This window comes from Manis javanica, chromosome 16, assembly GCF_040802235.1.
Source record: "Manis javanica isolate MJ-LG chromosome 16, MJ_LKY, whole genome shotgun sequence".
NCBI classification, from domain to species: domain Eukaryota; kingdom Metazoa; phylum Chordata; class Mammalia; order Pholidota; family Manidae; genus Manis; species Manis javanica.
The window spans coordinates 66,426,493-66,445,522 of record NC_133171.1 but is presented as its reverse complement, the minus strand read 5'-3'; the positions used below and the strand labels follow the sequence as shown (position 1 = coordinate 66,445,522).

Genomic DNA, 19,030 nt, shown 5'->3' with positions numbered 1-19,030 from the left:
CTTTCTTAGTACTTTTTGCGTGTGATTAAGAAAGTATTCAAGGGAATTTTGAAAATGAAATTTAATTAGACATATTTAAGAATTTCTGAAAAAGACAAAAATATAAGAAAGGGTAATGCTAGAAATTCCCTATCCAAATAATTTTTCTTCAGATCAAAACATTAAGAATGCTTATGGGAGAAAGCTTACACAAGGACAGTAGACCTAGGAGTGCAAGTGACAGTAACTTTTAGCAAGAGTCTGGAATGAAGAAAACAAGCAGGAACATTTTCCTAGAAGGGTAAGGGGAAGAAGTAAGGAAAATAAGGGAGACATAGTATATGTTATGGAACCAAAGACATGGTAGTGTGAATTACAGTTTAATTCAGGGAAAGAAAGAAAATGGGTATTTATAACAGGGTAAAGGTTAGGTGGCTGAAAAGAAAAATGCATTGAAACTTTAGATGAGAGAAAGACCGATAAATCAACCAGTAGCTAGAGGAGCTATCTTCTCCAGACCAGGAATGATGTCCCTGAATGGCTGGAGAGTACTACTGTAATGTTATAAAGCCCCTGCACACTAAGTTGCATGAGACCGAACTTACAAATTTCCACAACTGTAATACAGATAAAATATTTTGACACTGGGGTTTCTTTTCACTAAAGTACAATTGCATAGTTAAAAGCGACAGTATAAGGCGGTAGTTCTCAGCCTCAGCTGTTACCAGAATTGTTTACTATATGCATTATATATATATATATATATATATATATACACACACACACACATTTCTCATTTACATATATACATACCGTATATGTATATATACTAAATTCTGATACTGATATTAGTCTATGGATGATGATTCTGGCATTGTATATTTTCATAAAACCTGATTAACATCATAGGCTTATTTGTTCAGATGTCTCATGTACCCATTAGCCACAAGTTACTGCAGGGATTTTTATCTTAAGGCCTAACTCATGTGTTGAATGAATGTGGTTCTGAAAAGCCAGGTTCTCTGAGGGTGAGAGAAAGGTGTAGAAGAAAACTAGGAAGTCATACAAGTTCCACAGTAAGCCATCCCTCTCCTAAACCCCAGTCCATGGTCAAGTAATGTTATTGGCTAGAACGCTGTTTATATTCCAAGATGTTTCAAAAGCAGTGAAGAAGTCGGCAAACAAAAGTCCACAGCAAACAAAAGAGCTCTTTTAATTAGAAAAAAGGGAAAGCTTCTACTACTTAGAAGAGACTCCAAGGGACGGTGCTCTGTAGGTGCTGGTGGCTGGGGAGTTTATATTTCCTCCTGAGAGGAGGAAGTGCCACCCCTTCCCTCTTTAGGAAAAGCCATCTCTGATTTGCATAGGCACAACCAGTCAGAGCCCTGAGGTCTATTAAGTGGCAGAGTTGGATTGGGGGTTTTATTTTTTGAAACACCCAAGGATTCTGAACTTCATTTGCCTGCCTCCCTTAGCCCTCCAGTTTAAATGAAGAGGGCACCTGCTAGGATGTGCTCCACACTATATATTTTTGCACGACATTGCCATATTGTATAAACTCTTACTTATTTTCATGAATTAAGAAGCACATTGAGATGTCATCTTTACTTACGACTTTAGACCTTGCACTTTTCCTCTGTAGTGTTTGACATTTCTTCCTCGCTAAATCTCTTAAAAGGTGTGTGTTTGTGGTGGGGATAATGAAAGTTAGGAATCTAAAACTCTGTTTGGGTCAGAAGACTAACCACTCAGTTATTTCAGAACTGTCACAAATCATATTCCACAAGAGATTTCCTGCCCTCTCCTGGGTCTCTTTCTTTTCATCTGAGGAATTCTGATGTAATTTGTGGTCTCTGTCGGACCATTGTCCCATTCTAATTATTCAGTTAACCAGGATGGAGTGAGGGCGTGTTTTGCTTTGTTTTGTTTTTCCCTGTAACTAGTGACTTATCGTGGAAATATCCACAACCTGCAGCCGGAAGCTAGGAAGAAATTTTGAGAAATCCCTCTCTTCAAACCACTTTCGAAGCCAATTATGTTCTATTCTGCCTTTTAAAAAAAATGGGATTAGTTTTGTTCAAAACACCAATAACCTCATCAAACGCCTCCCAGGGGAAGGCCCTGTAGGCTGTGTAATGACCTTAATAAAGTATTACTCCTACACCATAGTTAATCCCCAACTCTACCAAACCTATGTTCTTGTCTCAAATTTGAGAAGGTTCAAAAGGGATTAATAAAGGAGCGGCAAGGAAGCATGTTAGGAACTGCAGGCAGATCACGCAAGGCTCAGCAGGCCAGGAAGAGGCTTCAGGAACAATTGATTATCCAAGTTTAGCTTTTTGTTCCGACTTTCTCACAAACTTTTGCAGAAAAGTCACCCAATAAGTGAATGAGATAGAGAAGAAAAGGCAGTTTCAATTTGCAATTGTTTGTTAACCTTATTGCCTTTCCAAAACACACGGGAGAATGTTTAGGGTCAAAGTTTCTTCATGGCCAGGCTTATATTTTGCCCAGCACAGAGAAAGGCGTCAAAATGTGTCGTAAAATAGGACTTTTAAAAAGATTGAGAGGGAAAAGTCCATTGTTCTATAACTCTAACCTCCTTTACACATTCTATCGACATCTTCCAAGGAAGTATTATATCAGTTACCAGTTTTACTACGAGAAATAAAAAGAACGTGGAGTGGAGCTCTTTCTCCTGAGTCTTTAAACTGATAAGAATCCGTTCAATTTGCAAATGTGCACAATAATGCGAGACAAAAGAGAAACTAAGGCTTTTCAGCGGAATAAGATCAGTCTCCCCTTCCGGCACGACCGAGATTTCATAGACCAATCAAAACAATGAAATGTTAATGATTATTTTTGCTCCACCCACTTTATGACGTTAGAGAGGCACCAGAGCATCTTGCTTTCGATCAGGTCCGCGAGAATGCTATTTAAAGGGCTGAGGAAGCCGGGGGGTCGGCAAACCAGTAGTAGCCATGTCTGGTCGTGGAAAAGGAGGAAAGGGTCTAGGAAAAGGGGGCGCTAAGCGCCATCGTAAGGTTTTAAGAGATAATATTCAAGGTATTACCAAACCGGCAATCCGGCGTTTGGCTCGCCGCGGTGGGGTCAAGAGAATCTCCGGCCTCATCTACGAGGAGACTCGTGGGGTGCTTAAGGTGTTCCTGGAGAACGTGATCCGGGACGCCGTCACCTACACCGAGCACGCCAAGCGCAAAACGGTTACGGCCATGGATGTCGTCTACGCTCTCAAGCGCCAAGGACGCACTCTCTATGGCTTCGGTGGTTGAGAACAAAATACCATATTTCCAAATTCCGAAGAAAACAAAGGCCCTTTTAAGGGCCGCCCACAAAGCCATTCAAAGGACTGGTAACACGTCATACGCTGAGTATGAAAGCAGTTTACATACTGTTGGTAAGGTAAAGTGCACATATGCCGGAATGCTGGATAAGCCAATGTCGATGCGCTTTAAGTTTTGCGTAAAGCGAGATAGCAATAGCAACGGGTACTGTAAATTGGAATATTTCTGTTTGGACAGCTTTGCGAAAGCTTCAGACCACTACGGAAAAATTACGTGGTTCACATGTACTAAATGCTCCACACAGCTATGTAAATTAGGGCTTTTAGGTGTCAAGTTCTCATTGGATAACCGCGGTACAAGGTGACGCCAACTGAAGTTGTGGTGGGTGAGGTTCCACGGGCTTTTCCTATTGGCTCAAAGGATTAGTGTAAATTCCCGAAACGAGGAAAAACTGGTTGATTTATTTTAACTTGTTGCGTGCCAGTCGTTGAAAGGCGTGAGGAGCAAAGGCTCATCGGTGATGTCTCAGCCCTTCGAGGTGTTGTCACGTTACTGGGAGATCGTCTGGGGTCAGTGACACCAGTCTCATCCTTTCCCTCTGACGGTGTGGGGTGAATCCACTACCAGGCACAACAAAGAATTTTCTGCCTCGTCGGACTAGTGAAACATTACTGTGCTTACCGCAACTCAAGCCTCAAACAATGGCCACATTCCTATACGACGCAGGCTGTGGCTGATTATAGAAATTGGAAACATTGTTTAGCTGTTTTCCATTCGATACAATTTTTTTCCCCAGCGGCCCAATTATACAAGCTCAAAGTTTGGGTCCTGCTGAGTCATCTGTAGAGAGCATGTTTGTCTGTGAAGGAATGTACATTATTGAATTGGAGTCACCCCAAATACCAATATACAGAATAAGATTAATAGTACGAATTTAATATTACAGTGACCTTTACATAAAAATTATAAATCATTGTGAAAAATGAGATTGAAGATGCTTTTGTTTGAACCCTGAGTAATTCCTAATGTAAGGAGTTTCTGTGATTTAGAAAAGTTCAGTTAAGACCTTAACTGTGAGGCCTTCAACATTTTACATAAACGTTTTAGGATTAACATTTTTCAGCCTGTGGAGTGTAATCAGAGCAAAGTTACACAACAAATACAATTACAGTTGCATGATAGTATCAAATTTTCAACTTGACAACATGTGCTTAATATAGAAACATCTAGTAATTACGGTAGTTTGGTAATGAGGATCAATCTGCAACTGTAAAAGCATTTCTCAATTTAAGTACCCTCATAATGGAAAGGAATCAGTTAAAATACTAAAAAAGGTAAAAAATTGCCTCCTGTGGGTAAAATTGTAACGTTTCCAGAATATCTCGCCTGACTTTAGTACATCTGCATACCAATAGGTGTTCAGTGGCGGACAGAGGTTTGTTTTAGTGCATTTACATACCCTCAGGTGTGGAGAGAAGTTCATCTCCGCATCAGTGGGTAATTATCTGGGCAACCGAGGGCATGTCTGAACCTGAGAGGTAAGGGGAGGGGGCTGGCGGGCCAGCTTGCTGGCTTCTTCCAGAGCAGAGGAGAAAGACGGCCTGGGACTGCAGTTTGTGAGCAATAAATGGGTTTTAAACTTTATTTCTCCCTTTGACTTCGGTTTTTAGAGGTATTTGCCCTGGGATTTCCTCTACCCGGACTTACACCTGGCGCAGCGAGCAGGTGTAATCTGTTGTAATGGGTGCGACCTTTGGGAGGGCCGCCCCAAGAAAAGATGGGGAGAAGTGGCGCTCACGCCGAGGGACATATGTCTACACTTGTGTAGTCATGGAGGCGCCACCACCGCTGCTGGCTGCGCCTACCCCGGCCTGTGGGCTAATGCTTCTGCCACTGCTGCTGCTTCTGCTGCCAGCCGGAGTCTGCTCACAACTATGGAAAGGAGCAGAGGTCCGGGTCACCTTGATAAAGAAGTAACTGGCTGTTGTGTACTACAGCTTTCTGGCTACGGAGCCCATCGCTGGAACAGCTCCAACCAAGCTAATAACCACCTATCCCATCATGGGGTGGGTGCGAGACTGGACCCAAAGGCCACGGAGTGCTGTGGCACAGACACCTACTGTATATCATGTGACTGGCTGTTTGCCTTTGGTATCCCCAGGGAATAATGAAGCAGACGCATTGGCCCAGGTGCACTGGGCTTAGAAGGAAAGTCTGTTTTGTGGCCTAATGGCTACATCAGCGTTTGTTGCACATGGGGCAAAAGACAATGAGGGTTGTAGCCCGTATGTAGGGCTTGCCATTGACCGTTGAAGAAGTCAGCCGAGCCCAGAAGGAGTGCCCTGCACGTTGTGCAGATCAGCAAACCACCAAGAGGGGCCTAGAGCATCTCTTTGCAGTCTGTGGCCGGCCACAGATGATTAAGAGCAATCAAAGCATCCAATTTATTGGACATGGCGTTGCAAGAATGGGTGGAGCAGTTAGGAATAAAATGGACGTGGCCTTGGACATTTCAACACATGGACCAGCAATGGCTGGCTCTTCTGGCACCTTGGGGAAAAGGCATGGAAACGCCTCCTGTGTATTCCTGGAATAACAGAAAAGTGGCCCCCCACAATCATGGTTATTTGCTTTACAGTCCTTGTGTCCTGGATGCGCCCCCTGGCTGCAGCTGTGCGTGATGGCTGAAATTGATGAGTTTTGGACTTAATCTGCATGAGACTTTGAACCTAGTTGAATCCTCTGGCTTGAGAATTACCATGATTGTGTTGCTGTTGTCAAGAAAAAAAATGATTAAAGAGAGGCTTGACTTTGTCTAATGTTTGGTAAAAGTTTGTGTGAGCAAACTAGCATGGTTGTTAGGAATGAGTAAACAAGTGTAGAAACATTTTGTGCTTAGTGAAGATTGTGCTGTAAAGTACATTTTCTTCATCTGCATAGGCTGAATCCTCTGGTTGAAGATTATAAAGATTGTATTGCTGTTGTTATTGTATGTTAGATTGGTTGGAAGAGGAGGAATGAGTACATTTTAAGCCGAGATTTCTGGAGAGGTGGGTTGTGGGAAAACTAACATTTCCAGAATATCTCACCTGGCTTTCTTAGTTCATCTGCATATCAATAGGTGTTCAGTGGTGGAAAGAAATATGGCTTTAGTTTATTTGCATATCCTTTGGGGTAAAGAGAAGTTCATCTCCATGTCAATGGGTAATTGCTGGGCAACTGAGGGCGAGTCTGAACCTGGGAGGTTAAGGGGAGGGGGGGTATTGCTGGCTTGCTGGCTTCTTTCAGAGCAGAGGAGAAAGACAGCCCTGGACTGCAGTTTGTAAGCAATAAACGGGTTTTAAACTTTATTTCTCCCTTTGACTGATTTCGGTTTTTAGAGGTATTTTTCCCCGGGATTTCCCCTCTCTGGATTTAAACCTCCTAATCCTAATTTTCAGACACCTTTATTTCTGTATAATGACCGCTCTGTAATGTAGGCCAATAAACCCTGGTTAGACATGAAAACGTAAGGTTCATGGAACTAGTATAAACTTGCAAAAAAGAATTTGCCAGGTCTTTGCACACCAAGCAGGGTCCGCTGCTTCCTCAGTGAGACAGGGACCATGAGTGTAGTCAGAGTAGGGTGAGTGCCTCCAGGAAAAGGCAGGGCATTTACAGTCAGAGCAATGTTAACAATGTGAAAAGGAGTCCCTATCAAAACTGTTGAGCATTATGCAAAGTCAAGGTCACAATAATTCTCTAGGGTAAAGATACCAGACTAGGAATATAAACATCTTCAGTGAGAACAGTTAAAATTCAAAAAGCCAGGAGCAACTAGGCCAGGAATGTTTGAGTGTTCCGCAAATAAAGGGTATCTCAGTATAACCCCGGGACTTCACTGTAAACAGCCCCAGCAAACAAGAACCCAGCCCACCTTGGGGGCAGGGCAAGTGGCACAACTCCACACCCTAATCCCTTTATCAGTTTCCAAAAAAATCCTCACCTGCCTGTAAATCCCCTAGACAATGCACTACCCTGGACTCTCATGTCCCCTCTTGGTGTGAGTCAGTTCTGTCCTCTTCACTTTTTAAATAAAAGCCTCTACACCTTGCTCTCCTACCTTGAGTGTTTGCTAAGTTCATTCTTTGGCTCCGAGAACAACCCCCGTATCAACACTAGTCAAGCTTGTTCAGAGAAAATATGTAGAAACATACACAACATATCGGCCTTGATGGAAACTGCCTAGTTCTTTGCTTGGTTAACACCAGTAATACACTGAAACCTCTGGAAGCTTGCAACTTTTGTGACGAGACCTCTTATCTCCTCAAAACTGAATTTGCTTATTATAAAGGGAAAATTTTGTGGAGAGCTTTTGGCCCAGCTCCTTCAGACATGTCTAGTGTTATGCCATTTACTTCTTTGATGTCACCTTTCTAGGATTACTTTTCTGCTGGGTCAGTCTGGGCTTCGCAGCCTTAGGCTTCCCCGCGCTCTTCCGTGGTTGCTTGTTCTTGGCTCCTTTAGACTTCATGTTGCTGCAGGCTGCTTTCTGAGCTGCAGTTAACTAAGCCTCTCACCTCTTGGTCTTCACACTTTGTGGAGACTTAGAGTCTCTGGTTAAAACCAGCTTCTTCGCATTAGCAGGACTTTCTGAACTTGCCCTTTTCAGGCTCAGGTGTAGCCTTTTTGCTGAGTTTTAAGGAGCCAGAAGCGCCGGGGCCCTTGGTCTGCACCAAGGTGCCCTTGCTCACGAGGCTCTTGAGGCCCAGCTTGATGCGGCTGCTGTTCTTTACATCGAAGCCAGCAGCTATCAACACCTTTTTGACGGCAGCCAATGACATGCCTGCATGCTCCTGATACCAAGAGAGCCTCAATGGTCAACTTAGACAACAGAGGGACTCGAAGCCTTTCGACCTCCAATTGCAGGGCCGTCCAGCTTTTTCCCTCACTTTTTGGACAAAGGCTTCTCCATAGAAACCAGAACAGGATCACCTGGGAATCCAGATACAGTCTCAAACATACACAAGAAAAGCAGGAAGTAATAACCAGCTAGGTACCTGACATCAGGGCCTTATATGGGGCAGGGCGTGCTGTGATTGGTGAATTGCCCAAGCACCGGCCCCTTCCCTCAGGCGAGGAGCATTTGTGTTTGTTTTACCCCGTAAAGTTGAATCCCACAAAAGTCCTATGTGCAGAATTGCCCAGTTACACTGCCGAGCGATCCATGGAGACTCAGATTTCACATACCTTTTTGTATTTTAATGAAAACTAGTCCTGCCTGCCAAAATTTTTTGATAAAAGCGCTCCATTTACAGCAAAATTCAAAGCGAAGAACAAAACTTCCCTTTTTCCTTGTAAATTTAAAAGGAATTTTTAGTAGGAGACTCATCTCATTGCTTCTGAGTTGCCTTCTATGTAGTTGGCCTCCAATCGATGGAGAAAATATATTATTCATGCAATGATTTTTATTGAAAATTATTTATGAGTACGGGGAAGTAACACAGATCTCTTAGATCTCTCACTCAGAAGTCAGCAAATGGTTATAGAATTGTCTAAAAACTGCAGAGTAGGAACCTTATTTGGGTAAACACATCAGATAAACCATAATTTACAAGGCATGTGGGTTGCTTGTGACTACAGCCGCTGCACAGTCCCTGCAGCTTGCTTGATAGAAGATCACAAGGATGGAGTTAGTAACTCTCCAATCCCCACTCCCCCACCTTTCCCCACAAACATGCACACATGCAGAAACAGGTACAGTACCTGCCTTCAATCAACTAAAATGTGAGATAGGAACCCTGGCCTGAAGAGCTCATACAAACTACAGACCCAGATCTCTAACAGGACTAGGTTGGCAGGTGTGTTTGCAGAGATGCAGAAAAATAGTTACTGGGACAATGTCCAGGATGCCTCTCTGGGCTTGTCCCAGGACTCATCTTTGTGAAAGGTACTATACAAGAGTTTGCTCTTCAAGGTTGGGCCTTCCAGAAGGATGCTGAGGGAGCAACATAGTGTGGCCAGAATCCAGGGTTCAGCAGAGGAAAACCCCATAAGGATCATCTTGTGAAGATCCCCAAATGACTGTGTGAGGAATTTGGTGTTTATTCTACAGGTTGGGGAACCACTCTAAGTCTTTAAAGAGAAAGTTTGTGTGCAGTGGTAGTTGAATTGTATTGTTCTGGTTATTTAAGCTAAGCTTTAGGTTTTTCACATAAACAATCATCATTGAGAGAGGCCCAATGTTGTTTGGTAGTCTTTTGCAATAGTCTCAGAAGACGGGCTTCACCTGAGGAGACAGTGTGGTAAAGGAGTCTACATTTGAAATATTTCTGAAGCAGAAATCAAATTATGAGAATTTCAAACTTCTGATTGCAAAGTGAGGTTGAAAAGTCTCTTACCTCTGTCCCATGCAGGCAAGCTCACACACACATACATGTACACACCTGAAACAAAAATTAAGGAAACAGTACTAACCCAAATGCCAGCATTATAATATATTCTAACCTGGTCTTTCATTTTTTAAAAATACTGGTTGCAAACCATGAAATTGATTTCACAATCTACTAAGGCTCTGTGGTCCTCAGTGTGAAAAATCTTTAAGGGAGATAAACAAGTGCATCTTACTAAGGGCTCTATGTTTTAAATATATTTGGCTTCTCTGGCCCTCCATGATCCCTGAGCACTGTGCCATTAAATGTCAGTGGCTTAAGGGCTGGGTTCTGGAGTAGATTGGTCCTTATATTTATAGGTTGACAGTACATATCATTCCATTGCTTTAAAAGTAACATAGACTTAGAGAACTTTAAAAATTATTAGATCCCTAATTTAAGATCCAGAGAAAGAACGATTCATAATTTGCATTAGAAATCTATAAATAAATCAACATCATCCACCACATAAACAAAAAGAAGGACAAAAACCATGTAATCATCTTCGTAGATGCTGAATAAGCATTTGACAAAATTCAACATCCATTCATGATAAAAACCTCTCAACAAAATGTGTATAGAGGGCAAGTACCACAGCATAATAAAGGCCATATAGGAAAAACCCACAGTCAACATTATACTTAACAGCAAGAAGCTGAAAGCTTTTCCTTTAAGATTGGGAACAAGACAAAAATGCCCACTCTCCCCACTTCTATTCAACATGGTACTGGAGGTCCTATCCACAGCAATCAGACAACACAAAGAAATAAAAGGCATCCAGATTGGCAAGGAAGAAGTTAAACGGTCCCTGTTTGCAGATGACATAATATTGTATATTAAAACCCTAAAGAATCCACTCCAAAACTACTAGATCTAATATCTGAATTCAGCAAAGTTGCAGGACACAAAATTAATACACAGAAATCTGTGGCATTCCTACACACTAACAGTGAACTAGCAGAGAGAGAAATCAGGAAAACAATTCCATTCACAACTGCATCAAAAAGAATAAAATATCTAGGAATAAACCTAACCAAGGAAGTGAAACACCTATACTCTGAAAACTACAAGACACTCATGAGAGAAATTAAGGAAGATACCAATAAATGGAAACACATCCTGTGTTCATGGATAGGAAGAATTAATATTGTCAAAATGGCCATCCTGCCTAAAGCAATCTATAGATTAAATGCAATTCCTATCAAAATACCAATAGCATTCTTCAACGAACTAGAGAAAATTGTCCTAAAATTCATATGTAACCACAAAAGACCTCGAATAGCCAAAGTAATCCTGAGAAGAAAGAATAAAGCAGGGGGAATTATGCTCCCCAACTTCAAGCTGCACTACAAAGCCACAGTAATCAAGACAATTTGGTACCAGCACAAAAACAGACCCATAGACCAATGGAACAGACTAGAGAGCCCTGATATAAACCCAACCATATATGGTCAATTAATATATGATAAAGGAGTCATGGACATACAATGGGGAAATGACAGCCTCTTCAACAGCTGGTTGTTGGCAAAACTCAGCTACATGCAAGAGAATGAAACTGGATTATTGTTTAACCCCATACACAAAAGAAAACTCAAAATGGATTAAAGACTTGAATGTAAGTCATGAAATCATAACTCTTAGAAGACAACATAGGCAAACATCTCCTCAATATAAGCATGAGCAACTTCTTCCTGAACCCATCTCCTCGAGCAAGGGAAACAAAAGCAAAAATGAACTCATGGGACTACATCAAACTAAAAAAGGCTTCATATGGCAAAGAACATCATCAACAAAACACAAAGGCATCCTACAGTATGGGAGAATATATTTGTAAATGACATGTCAGACAAGGGGTTAACATCCAAAATATATAAAGAATTTACACACCTCAACACCCAAAAAGCAAATAACCTGATTAACAAATGGGCAGAAGATATGAAGAAACAATTCTCCAGAGAAGAAATTCAGATGGCCAACAGACACATGAAAAGATGCTCCCCATCACTAATCATCAGGGAAATTCAAATTAAAACCACAATGAGATATCACCTCACACCAGTAAGTATGGCCAGCAACGAAAAGACTAAGAACAGCAAATGCTAGTGAGGATGCGGAGAAAGGGGAACCCTCCTACACTGCTGGTGGGAATGTAAGCTAGTTCAACCATTGTGGAAAGCAATATGGAGGTTCCTCAAAAAACTAAAAATAGAAATACACCTGACCCCGGAATCCCACTCCTTGGAATATACCCAAAGAATACAATTTCTCAGATTCAAAAAGACATATGCACCCCATGTTTATTGCAGCACTTTTTACAATAGTCAAGATATGGAAGCAACCTAAGTGTCCTTCTGTAGATGAATGGATAAAGAAGATGTGGTACATACAAACAATGTAATACTATTCAGCCATAAGAAAGAAATAAATCCTACCATTTGCAACAACATGGATGGAGCTGGAGGGCATTTTGCTCAGTGAAATAAGCCAGGTGGAGAAAGACAAATGCCAAATGATTTCCCTCACTTGTGGAGTATAACAATGAGGCAAAACTGAAGGAACAAAATGGCAGCAGACTCAGAGACTCCAAGAAGGGACTAGTGGTTGCCAAAGGGGAGGGGTGTGGGAGGGCAGGTGAGTAGGGAGGGAGAAGGGGACTGAGGGTTATTATGTTTAGTACACATGGTGCGGGGGATCATGGGAGAACAGTGTATCACAGAGAAGGGACATAGTGGATCTCTGGAATCTTGCTGCACTGATAGACTGTGACTGCATTGGGGTATGGGTGGGGACTTGATAATATGTGTAAATGTAGTAACCACGTTGTTTTTTGATGTGAAACCTTCATTAGAGTGTATATCAATAATACCCTAATAAAAAAAAAGAAATCTATAAGTAACATAAAATACATACACATATGTATAACGCTTGCTCTGTGCCAGTCATTGTCTCAATATTTTCCCCTAAAACATTCTTTTTTTGATGTAGGGACTCACTTTATGCATGAAGAAACTGAGTCAGAGAAAAGTCACATAACTTGCCCAAGATTTTAGAGTTAGTAAGAAGGCTGGGATTTGATTCCAGGAAGTCTGTCTGTCTTCAAAAGGTTTCTGCTCCTCCTGTCTTGGGTAATCACAGATGCCATTTGTGTTGAGTCACCTTTTTTTTCCCCTCCCACTTAATATATCAGGACCATTGTTCATGTAATTACACTTCTATAATATATTTTGGGGGCACAATACTGTAATTTTACTTTTTTTAATTGTGGGAAATCCAACCTTCTGAACTTTCATTATTGAGATAATACTGCTGTGAACATTTTCTTAAATTTTCTCCAGCGTCTCTTTTAAATAGTAAAGCAATGGAAGCAATCACAAAGAAAATAGGAACTGTTCTCTTTTAAAAACATAGTATGTTTGTTCTCTGATAATGTGAAAAGTATCAATTTTCAATATTAATTCAATATTCTCATAGTTGTTTTAAAAAATGTTTACCCTATATTTCTCTCTGTCTGTATGTGCATGAATAAAATAAAGGCAGCTATAGGCTTTGACTTCCCAGCATTCCTACACTACACACTTCATAGATTTGCCTAATGTCTAAAATTTAGAACTACCTTTTAAAACTGTTATCTTCTTTTCATGTTTCTTCCTTTTTAAAAAACTATTTTTTTACTTTATATTCAGTTTTCAACCATCTTTATAGATATTATTTCACAATTAACCTTAACTCTGTTTTCAACTGATGTTTTCCTTTTTCAACTCTTAATTTTTGAATTATTTTATTTTGATTGGTTGCTTGCTCAGATATTGAACAAATATATTGTTTGTTTTGTAGAAAGGGCATATGGATGATTTAATGGTTTATAAAAGTAGTCTATCTGAGTCATCAATTGTCTGTTGAACAGCAAATGCATGTGTGATGCTGTTTCAGGGCTGAGGGCCATACAAACACCATTTTTTAAATTAAAAAACAACTATTACTTGGTCTCTAAACAAATTCCCATTTTACTTATTTGAGAGATAAGATGTAAGCATGTGCAATGATAATTATATGGTACCCAAATCAGTGTCCCCAAAAATGATCTGCCCAGGATTTCAAAATGGAGAAATCACATTGAGAGAGGGTGGCAGGCAAGATGTCCTCTCTGTTAAGTCAGATGGACCTGAATGACTTGTCCATCCTGTTTCTGCTGTTCCTTATAAACTGCACATCTTCAGAAGGAGTTCTGGAAAACTTCTCAGAAGACAAAAGAACTAAAGGGAGGTCCACCATCTATCTGGAAAACACAGGAAGTGCCTGACGTAGAAGAAAAGCTTTTTGCACATCTGGAAATCCCCTGGAGGAGCCATTCAGGTAATCTTATTTCTATTCTTCCTGATATTGCAACCTCTCTTTATATGTACTTAAAGACACATACTCATATCATGCTGTTTCTTAATTTGTGACTAACGTGTAATGCTAACATGGACTGATGTCCAAAACCTTTCCATGGACAGCTCATTGTAAGGTAACTTAAGTAATTTTCCCAAGATATGTAGATGTTTATGAGCAAGGTTTTGAAAGTTGGGAGTCACAAGCATTTGAACTTGGGGTGAATTTTCTGTTGTGCTTTAGTCCAGAGTATGGAATCATCAAAAAACAGAAAGTCTTTTTTCTTAAACTTCCCAATAATAAAGGTAGACTCAAATGACACATGTTTATTTTCCCTTGCCTTCCCATTTCTTCCTGTCTGGACACAGATCCAACCCCTAGGGGTGCTGCAGAGGAGCATGAGGTTGAAAGCTACAGGGGGGATGGTTAGCACAGGATGATAAGAGGCACCTGCACACTTGGTGAACTCTCAGAAGTCCCAGACAAACCAGCCCAGCCTTCCTGTTAATTGGGAAAAACAAATCTCTCCCTGGCTAAGCCATTGCAGAGGGGTTTCTGTGAAATGGGGCCTAATGCTGCTATAATAGATATAGGGACATACTAATTCAGTGGACAGGACCTCTCCATGAACACGCTGAGTTTACAAGCGTGGGATTTTTGTCGGCCATCTGTACTGCTGAATCCTCCTGTAACAGTTCCTGGTGAGTGGGAGGGACTCATCTGTGCATACCCACTGAATGGATGGATGCATGGATGGACACGTGGTCAATCTAATTTCCACCTTTACATCTATCCTTTTAAAAAAATGTTAAATACATTTTACAGCATATATACTTCCGGTTTACTTACCTATCTCAGGCATTACTCTAGGACCAATTTAAGAGCCTGTTTCACCACATATACAAACCTCAGTACTGTAAGGATATTGTTAGGCTTTATACCATTTCAATTGAATAGCTAAAAAATGTTTTTGTATATCATTTGCATTTTAGTTTTCCATGAGTTCTGTTATGCAGAAAGACAAATGAGCGGGATGAAAAGGAGAACGGGCCCCCCAAAGATGACATGGGGAGTTGATCAAATAGAATCAGAAAGCCAGAAATGACTCAGAATCAGTTAGATGAAACCACAGGGTCCAAGAGTGACTCAGAAAATGTCCAGGGTCCCTGTGGGTAAAATTGTAATATTTCCAGAATGCCTCCCCTGCCTTTAGTACATCTGCATATCAACAGACCTTCAAGTGTGGAGAGAAGTATGGCTTTAGAGCATTTGCATCATTCCTCAGGGGTGGAGAGAAGTTCAGCTCCCTATCAATGGGTAATTACCTGGGCAAGGAGGGCTTATCTGTACCTGAGGTGATGGGGCGGTCTTGCTGCTGCTCCAGCAGGACAGAGAGATGGGTTGGACTGCAGTTTTGTAAGCAATAAATGGGTTTTAAACTTTATTTCTCCCTTTGACTGATTTCCGATTTTAGAGGTATTTTGCCTCGGGATTTCCTCTCCCTGGACTTACATCTGGCAGCAGGTGGCAGGGTGCCTCTGAACGCGAAATCTGTCATAATGGGTGCGACCTTTGGGAGGGCTGCTCCTGTAGATGGTGGGAGGTGGTGCCTCAGTGGATGCATCGGCAGAGGGTGCCGCTTCACCTGTTACTATATCCCCAGTTGTAGGGTTTCCAAGTTGGGAACCCTTAGTGGGGGATTGGTCTAAGGTAAAGTACCTCTTAGAGGGGTGGGCCCTTTCCGGGTGGAAACACAAGAAGGTACAGAAATAGCACTCTGTGAGAAGACTGATTGGGTCCTTAGGGAGCCCTGTAGTTGCTGGCATTGTAGGGTCTCTTTTCATCGAGATAGTGGAAAATGTTATACAGGAGAAAGAGAAGATTATCGAGGGACTTAGGTGGGAGAGAGACACACTTCAGCATTGCTTGCAGTAGCTGGGCGATAAACTATGGGATGCTGCTAAAGAACATAGACAGTTACTGAAAAGGAAGGTCCAGCTCCTAGAAGATTCCTTAGCAGCGGCGAGGGGAGCAGATGGCAGGAAAAGCCCTGTTGCAGGAGGCCATGGGGGAGCAGGAGGAAGTAGTGCCTTCACCCAGGAAATGGTGGAGGAGGAGCTGTTGGAGGAGCCCGAGGGAAAAGAGGAGGAGATGGGAGCCATTGGCGGATCTGCTACACAGGCCACCGTCGGGAGGTACCCTCTTCTGTTTTAAAGGCCCGCCCAGCTGTAATTAAGAAAATAAAAACGACACAGCCGCGGGGCCCCTCAGTGGGAGGAGCAGACCCCTTCCCAGGTTGTGGAGCACTCCATGCTCTGCCCCTATATCCAGGATGAGCTGGTGGACATGAGCATCCGGTATAGGCAGAGGCCATTGGAATCTCTGCCTACATGTCTTTTACGTCTCTGGGATATGGGGGTGGAAAACATTGTTGTGTCGAGCACTGAGATGAGTAGAATGGCTTCCCTGATGACTTACCCTTCCCTCCGGCAGCGGTTGCAAAATGCCCAGCACGCCTCAGAGAATCAGACACTCCTGAAATGGCTGACAGCTGCCATCAGGATAGTTTGGCCTAATCAGGGTGATTTACCATACTTTCCTAGTAGTTGGAAAACGTATGCAGAGCTCCAACAGGTACTGTGGGAATTGGGTATGGAAAACATTATCTATTATATGGACCCCCAGGGCCCTGATGAGATGTTCACTGTAGGAATGAGAAACCAGGTGCTGCACACAGCTCCCACATCTCTCCTTGGGTCCCTAGTGACTATTCTTGACCCCCACAAAGGGCAACCCATAAGTGAGGCTACTTGTACTTTAGCAGCTCTGGGGGAGGTTGAAACAATAAGGGCATGGAGGGAAGTACGGGCTACGACTGAAAGGAGAAGTGCAAAATGCCCTGTGAGGGTCTCAAGGTCCCAGATGTGGGTTGATTTGATAAAGGCCAGCTTAGTGAATGAAAAACTCCATGGGCAGCCGAATAGAACATTGTTAGAACTGTGGCACCAATTAAAGCAGAGCAGCAGTTCCAGCCACTGAGGTCCAGGACACGGAAACCAGAGTCAAGGCCTCATGCCCGGCCTGTGTCCCTGCAAAACTTCATGGGAGACAGTACTCAGCATTTTCCTGAGACCTCACCCCCACAGGAGGATGATTGGGCATCGCGGTTCAACTAGGAGGGGTGTCAAAGTCCCCACTTTGGAGGATATGGTGGAGACCATAGGCCACATGTAGAATTAGCAACTCATTGGACCCCTGTGAATGTACAACGTGTCCTGGCACTGGTGGACCAGGAGCTGAGAGTTCTCTGATTCATGGCAAACCTGAGTGTTTTCCTGGGACCCTTGCTGTGATAGATGGCTATGGTGGTAAGGCAATTAGAGTGAAGAGAACCGAAATCTCATTGGGGATAGGGCATTTACCCCCAAAGGAGTATACAGTGTACATTTCTCCCACACCGAGTATATTTTACGGGTAGATATCCTGCAGAGCCTGTGGTTACAGACCACAGGAGCTGAGTTCAGACTGAGGGTATGTGTGCTAAAGGCAGTTCTGAGGGGGCATGCCAATCACCCATCTGTACCTCTGCCTGTACCTCACTGGATGACAAATATTAAGCAGTATAAATTGCCTGTGGAGCACAAGGAAATAGGAGAAACTCTACAGGAGTTGGAGAGTGTGGACATCATAAAGCCCATTCATAGTCCTTTTAATTCCCCAGTGTGGCCAGTGAGAAAGCCAGACGGCTCCTGGTGTATGACTGTACACTACAGGGAATTGAATAAAGTCACACCCCCTTAGCATGCTGCTGTCTCCTCTATAGTAGACATTCTGGACCCCCTCAGCCACAAACTGGGAACATATCATTTTGTAGTAGACCCTGCTAATATTTTCTTCTGTATTGGACATAGCACAGGAAAGCCAGGAACAGTTTGCTTTCAAGTGGGAATGCCAGCAGTGGACATTCACTGTCCTTCCATTGGGTATCTCCACAGTCCCACCATCTGTCATGGACTTGTACCCAGGACTTGGCCACATGGACGGAACCACAAACAGTGTGGTTGTATCACTGCATTGATGATATCATGCTCACATCTGATTCTCTTTCAGATATAGAGGGGCAGTTCCTAGACTGTTACAACATTTACAGGAAAAAGGATGGGCTGTGAACAGCACCAAGGTTCAGGGACCCGGTTTGTCTGAAATTCTTGGGGGTCGTCTGTTTGGGTAAAACTAAAGTTCCTGAAGCAGTTATAGACAAGGTCTAGGCTTTCCCGATCCCTACCACTGTGGCAATATTACAAGAGTTTTTGGATCTTTTAGGCTACTGGAGAGTGTTTATCCCACACTTGGCACAAATTCTGAAGCCCTTATACCGGTTGGTGTGAAAGGGCATCAGGTGGGACTGGGATGAGACATGTGCAGCTGCTTTTACTGCTGCCAAGTGGGCAGTCAAGTCCATACAGGCCTTGAATGTAATGGACTCATCAAGGCCCTGTGAACTAGATGTTCATGTAACCAAAGATGATGATGCACGGGGTCTTTGGCAGCGGCTTGAACAGACACGCCAACCTATTGGATTCTGGTCACAACTGTGGAAAGGGGTAGAGGTCTGTTACACCTTGATAGAGAAACAACTGGCTGCTGTGTACCATGCCTTGCTGGCTACAGAGCCCATTGCTGGAACAGCTCCAACCAAGGTAATAACCACCTATCCCATTGTGGGGTCGGTGCGAGACTGGGCCCAAAAGCCACGGAGTGGCGCGGAACAGACACCTACAATGGACAAATGGGGTGCATAATTACAGCAGCGCAGTGCCCTCTCTACTAGCTCCTTAAGTGGAGAACTCCAAGCCTTATTGGGGCCAGTGACCTCTACCAGTGGAAAGCAGGTAGAACTTGCTTTTCATCCCTTGGTAGCCCAGACTCCTTATCAGGAGGGAAAAGCTCCTATACCTGAAGATG

General features: G+C 42.7%; 1 protein-coding gene, 1 long non-coding RNA gene and 1 pseudogene across 2 annotated transcripts in view; 2 read left to right on the top strand and 1 right to left on the bottom strand.

The window, feature by feature from the left end:
* Nucleotides 1-2,930: 2,930 nt before the first annotated feature.
* On the top strand, nt 2,931-3,336 carry LOC108400167 (histone H4). Its single transcript, XM_036998498.2, has one exon. It carries the CDS (start codon nt 2,961-2,963, stop codon nt 3,270-3,272), a length of 312 nt encoding a protein of 103 aa, XP_036854393.1. The 5' UTR covers nt 2,931-2,960; the 3' UTR covers nt 3,273-3,336.
* Nucleotides 3,337-7,677: 4,341 nt separating this feature from the next.
* LOC108400172 (histone H1t-like) lies at nt 7,678-8,286 on the bottom strand (annotated as a pseudogene).
* A 5,544-nt stretch (nt 8,287-13,830) lies between these two features.
* The window catches only part of LOC140846873 (uncharacterized), a 34,247-nt gene continuing 29,047 nt past the window's right edge, over nt 13,831-19,030 (top strand). Inside the window, exon 1 of the long non-coding RNA XR_012126369.1 lies at nt 13,831-14,047. This is a non-coding gene — a long non-coding RNA (uncharacterized lncRNA). The remainder of the gene's footprint in view (nt 14,048-19,030) is intronic.